The 8,418-nt window shown below is 47.0% G+C and overlaps 1 protein-coding gene across 6 annotated transcripts; it reads left to right on the top strand.

Annotated features, from left to right (window-relative positions):
• Positions 1-20: 20 nt before the first annotated feature.
• LOC310752061 (rho guanine nucleotide exchange factor 11-like) lies at positions 21-8,005 on the top strand. 6 transcript variants are annotated; one of them, XM_083591731.1, is made up of 12 exons: positions 21-172; positions 860-1,065; positions 1,760-1,935; positions 2,954-3,100; positions 3,868-3,947; positions 4,267-4,392; positions 5,122-5,239; positions 5,724-5,902; positions 6,006-6,081; positions 6,842-7,009; positions 7,115-7,202; positions 7,883-8,005. In XM_083591731.1, the coding sequence occupies exons 2-12, from the start codon at positions 1,034-1,036 to the stop codon at positions 7,956-7,958; spliced, it is 1,266 nt and encodes a 421-aa protein (XP_083447857.1). In that variant the 5' UTR covers positions 21-172; positions 860-1,033; the 3' UTR covers positions 7,959-8,005. The 6 variants fall into 6 exon arrangements, with proteins under 6 accessions (XP_083447857.1, XP_083447860.1, XP_083447859.1 ...); XM_083591734.1 differs by having other exon boundaries at positions 28-205; positions 3,019-3,100; XM_083591729.1 differs by having other exon boundaries at positions 34-205.
• The last annotated feature ends 413 nt before the right edge of the window (positions 8,006-8,418 follow it).

The raw sequence follows: 8,418 nt of genomic DNA, 5'->3' as shown, positions 1-8,418 counted from the left end.
CTAACTGCCTCTCAACTGACTCCCTCCCAGCATTCAAACCACTTTTCAAATGCCAGCTCAACCAATCATCACTCACCACTAACATTCCACCTCCCCCTTCCTATTGAACATTACCTTACATCATCTAATATACCCACCTATTTATGCAATGTCATCTCAATTACTAGTACAGGTAGACATGCATTATTCTATATGAATGCGCCAGGTGAACACAAGGAGCACCCGCCTCAGCCCCTTGTTCAGAGGGTCTGTCAGGGAGGAGAAGGGGATTCCCACATCTCTCTCCCTGGAGATAGCAAATGAGGAAGGGCAGTTAAAATTATAATATACTGGAGTGTAGCGGTTTGTTCCAGACCAGGGTTCAAATCCACACTCGGCCGTGATGCTCACTGGGTGAGCTTGGGCCAAGTCTCAGCCTAGCCTACCTGACAGGGCTATTGTGCAGATAAATTTTTTTTTTGGGGGGGGGGAGAGCACCACATACAACTCCTCAAGTTATTTGGAGGAAAGTTAGGATTTTCATGTAATCATAAAATTACGCACCAAGAAAGGTCCCTGGGAGCACAGGTGTGTCTTATAAAAGATGCCTAGATGTTGTGAATGTGGGTGTGTACCCGAGTTGAAAGAGAAGTTGGTTCCATAATACAATGAAGCCCACACACTAAAATTAAAAGGCTTGCCTTATTTCCTTTGATGTCCCACAGGCATGTGAGGCTGGGGGTGTTTAGGGGAACTAACTATAAGGGTAGCCTAGATCCAGCTGCCTGGCCCTGAGAAGGCAGGATGGGTGGTAAATTAAGGGATAGACCAGGCTCTGACTTCACAACCGACAGTGGGATCCTTCATATTTGTTTCCCAGGAGGCCTGGTGAGGAGTCTGCTTTGAACCTTGGATCAGCTTAAAGTACAGACACTGGTCTTCCTTGGCTCACTTGAAAGTGCAGACATCTGTCTTTGGATCACCTGAAAGCATAGACATCTGTGTTCCTCAGTACAGTTGAAAGTGCAGGCAATTTGTCGTTTCCCATTGCACAATGGGGGGCTGTTTGTCCTCTTTTCACAGAAGGTAAAGTTGGGGGGTAGGGGAAGAGATCTTGGAGCCAGGTGGTCCCCTATGGCCAGTTTTTGAAGATGCTCATCGGTTATTAGACCCTTGTAACTCCCGTGCTGGCTGGGGGCTGATGGGAGTTGTAGTCCGACAACATCTGGAAGGGCACAGGGTTGAGGGAGGCCATTTATATGGAGTGGTCAGGAACACAAGGAACACAAAGGCCCTCCTGTCAGTAAGAGGATGGAAGTGGTGGTGGTGGAGGAGGAAGAGATACTCCTCGTTTGCATTCAACATGCTTCCTGTCATTTATTCCCTCTCTTCCACATCCACAATGTTCACTGCTAGCCAGAGTCATGGAAGAAGCCCCAGAGGGGCTTAAATGCAGCTTGAAAGCCTTTCATATAAAAACACTCCCTTGGGTCCCACTGAAGTATCACTATTATTTATTAAATTTATTAATCACTTGTTACTAAAGTGTCTCAAAACAACTAAAAATACAAAATACAATGAAATCAAACAGTAAAGTATACATAATATGCAAAATGTCTGTCCACCAAGAATGTGGTAATGGAAATCTGTGTGTCCTTCCTTAATGCTATGTAAAACATTGAGCCCCAAGAAAGGTCCAAAATCAATGTATGAGGCCAGAAGACCTTTAGCAGACCCTCTTTTGACACCCTGCCTCTCCCATTTCCTCAATCCCCCACAGGAACATCGAGACCCCAAACTTGTGGTCCACCTCAGACCCCTCCCTCCCCTCCTTGCTGGGGGACGACCTCTTCTATGTGTCAGACCTGAGCTCACAGAAGTGGAAAGACACTGTCGGCCGCCATGTTGCATCTTCCCTGCCACAGTGGGAGGTTGACCACCAGGAAGCCATCAATGGTGAGGAGGTCATTCTGTGGCTCATATGGCTCAGAAAGTCATGGGGCTCTAGAAGGATCTCAACTTACTTTAAGCAAAAGCGGAAGAAGTGCCTAGTGAGATCTCTCCTGGGAAGTGGGTCCTTGGCTGTACATGTAGCTTGGAACTTTTGAGTTCTTAAAAATGGCCATTAATGAAATTCCCTCCAGGCAAGACCCACATGTCGTCAGTAAAGATGGACACTTGTAAAGTTCTGACACAGGGCCAGAGGAGCAGGGTGGGAAGAAGGCTTATTGGCCCTGAAGTGTGCTGTAATGACTCTGAGGAGGAAAGGAAATCCATAGATGAATGGTGTTTGTGTGTGTTGCACTGGTAACCAGAGCTATCAGCTGCATATCGGTGCCCATGCTGGGGAAGGGACTTATAGCTCAGTGATGGAGACCATGTTTTCCCTGCAAAAGCTCCCATGCTTGATTCCTGATGGCATCTTCAGGTAGAGCTGGGAATGTCCCCTTCCTGCACCCCTCTAGAGGAGAACTTTCTGCCAAGTACTATAGACAACACTGAGCCAGAGAGTCCAATGGTATTTCACTCAGCTTCCTGCATTCTCATTTAAATCAGCGCCCTTTATCCGGGACTGTGAGAACTGGAATCTTGTTTTATCTTTAGTGAAAGGGCCACAGCCCCTTGGTGGAACACATGCTCTGCATATAGAAGGCCCCAGGTTCAATATCCGATGGCATTTCCAGGTAGGAATGAGAAGGAAAGACCCCAGAAACCTTGGAGAGCCACCTGCCAGTCAGAGACAAGTAGGCATTGGGCTAGGTGGACCAGGGTCTGACTGAAGAAGGCAGCTTCTTAATGCTCCACCAACAGCAGCTCCATGGGCTTGCTCCCAGTACAGGAAGAGAACATGATCAGTCTCCTCTTGAAAGGCAGAACCCAAGGCTTTTTTCAGTGAACCTGCTTTAGCTGCCTCATTCCTGGATCCTGTTGGGATTTGACCTCTAGCTGACATTCTTCCCCCCTCTTTGCACAGAACTGTTTGTGACAGAAGCCTCTCACCTGCGGCTTTTGCGTGTCCTGACTGTCTTCTTCTATCAGCGCATGTTTAGGGAGAAACTTCTTTCGCAGGAGGAGCTGGCCCTCCTCTTCCCCAACCTCCCAGAGCTGCTGAAGATTCACAGTAAGGCTGCCTCTCTTATTCAGTCGGAGCCCCTTTGAACTAGGCCCCCATTCTGTGTCTCGCACAGATCGTTGCTTGCTCACGGGCGGGTCAGGAGTAGAGGGAGAGGGTCGCCTCCATCAAAGGCCCTCGCTCAGGAGGACCATTGGAGCAGAAGATCAGAAGAGCCATGCAGGAGGCAGCTAGATAAGGCCAAAGGGGGCCTCATCTAGACCTGAGCGCAACAGCAGCGCTCCCCAGGAACTCCAACATTCCTCAGATAAAAATAGGGACATCCTATTCAACAACAACAACATCAATAGTAATAATAGTACCCTGCCCATCTGACTGGGTTGCCCCAGCCATGCTTGGCAGCTTCCAACGTATATAAAAGCATAATAAAAACTTTCCTATACAGGGTTGCCTTCAGGTGTCTTCTAAAGGTTGTATAGTTACTTATCTCCTTGGCTTAGGGGTCATATAACTCCATACCCTCCAACATTTCACCAATGGAAAGAGGAACGTCCTAAGGAGAAGTGGGACATTCTGGGAACAAATAAGAAACTGGAATGGCTTCCGTAAACCCAGGACTGTCCCTGGAAAATAGGGACACTTGGAGGGTCTGCCACTCTGTAATGGCCAGCTTTGAGGCCCATCACCAGGGGCATGATTATAAAAAAAAAGAGATAGAGACCATCCATGTCTGTCCTTCTCCCCCTCCCATCTCTGCTGTGGCTATTTCCCCAGGCCCCTTTTCTCACCATTCCCTCCTCCTGTCCTTTCTCCAGGTTCTCTGTCAGAATCGATGAAAACACTTCAAGAACAAGGGCCCATCATCCATGAAATTGGGCACTTCATGCTTTCCCAGGTAACAATCTCTGAGTGGCTGGGCTGGTGGTGGTGATGCGGCTGTGTGTGTAGACAGTGTTTGGGGCTCCAGCTGAGTTTGGCCCCTTGATTTCCTGACCTGCCTGATTCTAACCAGGAAGTGTTTCCTCTCCCCTGCCCCCTTTGACCCCTTCCAGCTAGGAAAGTTTTTAATGTTTTATGTTTTATTGTATTTTTAATATTCTGTTGGGAGCTGCCCAGAGTGGCTGGGGAAACCCAGCCGGATGGGTGGGGTATAAATAATAATAATAATAATAATAATAATAATAATAATAATAATAATAATTCATTTCCCCCAGTTTGGTGGGCCTGCACGTGAAGAGATCCAACAGGCTGTCTCTGACTTCTGCGTGAACCAGTCCAAGGCCCTGGAGCTGATCGAGACCAAGCTGCAGAAGGACACTCGATTCCGGCTCATCATTCAGGTTATCTGTGTGCTCATACGCTAAAGAAGGGGGAGGGAGGGACTGTCTCAGATTTCAGTGCGGAGTGCAAGAGGAAGTCCTTGGAGGGCTCTTTCTCCATTCTGGAGGGCCAGAGGCCTGTCCTCCTCTCCCCGCTACCCACCCTGAATGCGGTAGTGCTTCTGAATAATGCTTGAATCTGCAAGTGGGCAGAGTGCTCTTGTGCTTGAATCCTGCTTGTGGGCTTCCCACAGAAATCTGGTTAGCCACTGTGAGAACAGGATGGTGGACTAGATGGGACATTGACCTGATTCAGCAGACTCATCTTATGTTGTTCTCCCCTTCACCATACACATACTTCCAGCCTCAGTTTTTACAATGACAAGACAGCTCCACCATCGACTCACTCACGTCTCCCCCTCCTGCTTTCCTTCTTTTCCTGGGGCATGTTGTTGTTCTTCCTGCCATAGACCCAGATCTCAAGGCTCCTGAAAGCTCTGCACTTCCTCTTCATCAGGAGGGTGGTTCTCTAACTGTCCCCTGGAGGGGTCTTTTGCAAACCTACACCCCACCATAAGAATAAGAACCAAAGAAGAGCCCTGCAGATGGATCAGGCCATAGGCATCCTGTTCTCACAGTTGACAACCAGATGCCCCAAAGGGAAGCCCACAGACAGGACATGTCTCCAGTCTCCATATGGTCACAGAAGCATATTGTCTGTCTGTCTGTCTGTCTGTCTCCCCTTCCCAGGAAGCAGAGAGCAACTACCAGTGCCGCCACCATCAACTGAAAGATCTCATCCTCTCTGAAATGCAGCAGCTGACAAACTACCCTTTGCTGCTGGATAATATTATCAAACACACTGATGGTATCTCTGTCTCTACATATTTATGTGTGTGCTGGGAGAGGGAGGAGAGTCATATCTCCTATAATTTGAATGTTATGCTTTGTGACCTTTGGATGTTGTGGGCTACATAGAGCGTAGCTTATTGTGGAAAGTGAATACACACATCAGTGATGATGGTACAGTATACACACCTCTCCATTGCTAGTATTAGCAGATGGTGGGGCTGCAGGGTTGCAAGGGTTGTTCAGAGGCCAACTTTCTTATGAGAAAACAAGGATTGCTTGGGATTATGTATTCCTACTGCAGTGCTGCTCATCTGTCCAAGGTCGTTTTTCCTTTAAATGCAGTGTTGGGAACCACTTAGGGACAACCCCTGTGTTTCTAAAGCAGCCTGCAAGTTTTTGGTAAATAGAAACAAACTTTAATAGCAGCGTGACAGCCCATCTCTCTCTCTCTCTCTTTCTTTCTCTCTCTCTCTCTCTCTCTCTGCACCGTCTTTGCTTAGGGCAGTCTTCAGAGCACCAGAAGCTGTGCCAGGCTCGGGACCAATGCCGGGAAATCCTTCAGTGTGTGAAAGAGATTGTGAAGAAGGCCGAAAACCATCATCGCTTGGAGACCTATCAGATGTGTTTGGACACCACCTCACTGCAGTGGACCACCAACGCACTGGCAGCAGAGTTCAAGGTATGGTCCTCCCCATCATCACCCTCTGCCTGATTTCCTGCTTTTACAGTATATTACTTCCCCACTCTTCAAAGTGCTGCCTTTTTCTGTCCTGGCTATCCAGAATATTGACCTCCGGAGTCATTGCCTGATCCACGAGGGCCCCTTGCGCTGGCGCCTGCGCAAAGACAAGACTGTGGGTATGTGGCTGTCAACCTCACCCCAATGAACACACACATGTGGCACAGGCCTCTCATAGTGAAGATTTGTGTGCAGTTCCTCTCTCGCTGACTTTGTTTATATTCCACTTTCAATAGTAATCCAAGTGGGGCAACCCTGTGGCTTGGTGGTAGAAAGACTCTTGAGCCCCAAACCCTCAAGAGAGCCATTGCTGCCAGTCAGACGAATAATAATAGTAATAGTAATAGTTTTATTATTTATACCCCATCCATCTGGCTGGGTTTCTGAGCTAGATTAACCAAGCAGCTTGCAGAAAGTTTGACAGAAAAAAGCAATTTTAGAGCAAGACCCCAAAAAACAACAAAAGCACCAGCTGTTGAAACATCAAAACTTCCAGTGGTATTTGAAATTCTAAAGCAACAGGCCACAGATTAAAAGACTTTCCCAGACAGGCTGCCTTCAGAAGAAGGGCCATCCTAGCTTGGTGACAGAGCACCTGATTTGCATGGAGAAAGTCCCGGGTTCAATCCCCAACAGCATCTCCAGGTCAAGCTGGGGAAAAGACTTCCTGCCTGAGATCCTGGAGTGCCATTGCTGCCAGTCAGTGTGGACATTACTGAGCTAGATGGACCCCAGTGGCCTGAACTGGTATAGGCAGCTTCCTTTGTTCTTCTCACTAGTTGGGCCTTTGGACTGATTCTGCAGCCAAACTCTCCTGATGTTCTTATCTGGATACGCAGACCAGGTTAGCCACTCCAAAAATCTCTGCCTCTTTCTTAGACTTGCATGTGTTGCTGCTGGAAAATCTCCTGCTGCTCCTGCAGAGGAAGGATGAGAGACTCGTTCTCAAGTGCCACAGGAAAAGGGTGTGGGGCTCCTCAGGCACTTGGCAAACGATCAGCCCCGTCCTCAAGCTGAATGTGGTGCTGATCCGCTCCGTGGCCACAGGTAAAATGGGATAAAACCATGTTTCCTTATTTAAAGGTTGTAAGCAAGGCAGACCAGCCCTGGCGTGTTGCCTCTTTCTCCATCTTGTCTCTCCTGTCTGTCCAGATCCGCGAGCTATCTTTGTCATTTGCACATCAGAATTGGTACCCCATCTGTATGAGCTCGTTGCCGCAACACCTTCAGAAAGGAATATGTAAGATTTTTTACCTGTTGTTTCTCCCACAATTCTGGAGCAGACATTTCTTTGTGGGTGTGGCACATTTACATTTCCCACTTTCCTGCTTTTTCAGTCATGAATATTTGTTGCTATTCCACTGTTTGCTGTCCAGTTGCAGGCAGAGCTTGATGGAATGTATCCAGGATGTGTTTTGGAGTTGTTTTTACTAACCAGCCCTCAATTGCTCCTCTCTCTGCCTTGCCCTGCCCTGTTTCCTGCTGCCTTTTTGCATGCTGGGCAGGTGTCCAGCTATTTCTGTACATGTGCACACACACCTGTGGTTGTTGTGTTTTTTAAATAAGTGTGTGAGTGTGTGTAATTGTTAATATTATATTTTATTACCTGCCCTTCACCCTAAGGTCCTAGGGTGCGTGTTACAACAGAGCACAATATTAATAGCGGTTTAAAACAATTTACAGTCACACAAATTAGGTGGGTCCCAAAAATAACCAGGCAAACAGACACAGATATAAATATAAATATATTAAATATATAAATATAAATATTGGTACCCCCTCCCCCAGACAAAAATGCTGCTGAGATTAATATGGGGCCTCTCTTTAATGTCTGCCTTTCTAATGACAAATCACAGTTATTCCATTCTTTTCGGGGGCTTTTAGTGAGTCTTTCTCTCCCCTCTCCTCTTTTCCTGGCAGGTGGATGGAACTTCTGGAAGAGGCAGTAAGGCGCGCCAAGGGAAATGCCACCTTGCCCTCAGGGAATCTGAGATAATATTAACTTCACATGTAATAAATTAAAACTACAGAGCTTTATTAGAAGATCCTTTTGCATTATTCCACAGACTTTATAAAATGGCGGCAGCGGCAGGGGTGGAGGGATCTTTCTGTTGTACCATCACCAATTACCCTGCTCCTCAAACACTGTTCCTGCTACTAGTTAAGGTCAATGGGATGTCAAGAGCCGTTTTCTCATAGCTTTTCTGGGCCAACTGAGGTTATCAAAACAGAATTCTGCAGACGGTAACAAGAAAATAAAGGAAGTTGTATCTTTCTTGCACCTAAGCAGCATCCCCCCATGCCTCAAATTACTGCATGAAAAGTTCTGACTCCTTTTACCAATTGTAACTCTTTGAGGCAGAGAACTATTTGCCTCTGTAAACTGTAGGGCACATTAACTATGCTTCATAAATAATCTTTTAAAAAAGCATCAGAGTTAAGAAAAACACAATGTG

This window comes from Podarcis filfolensis (genome assembly GCF_964270895.1).
Source record: "Podarcis filfolensis genome assembly, chromosome: 16".
NCBI lineage: Eukaryota > Metazoa > Chordata > Lepidosauria > Squamata > Lacertidae > Podarcis > Podarcis filfolensis.
Note: the sequence above shows the minus strand (reverse complement) of the source record. Positions and strands in the feature narration are given on the sequence as shown.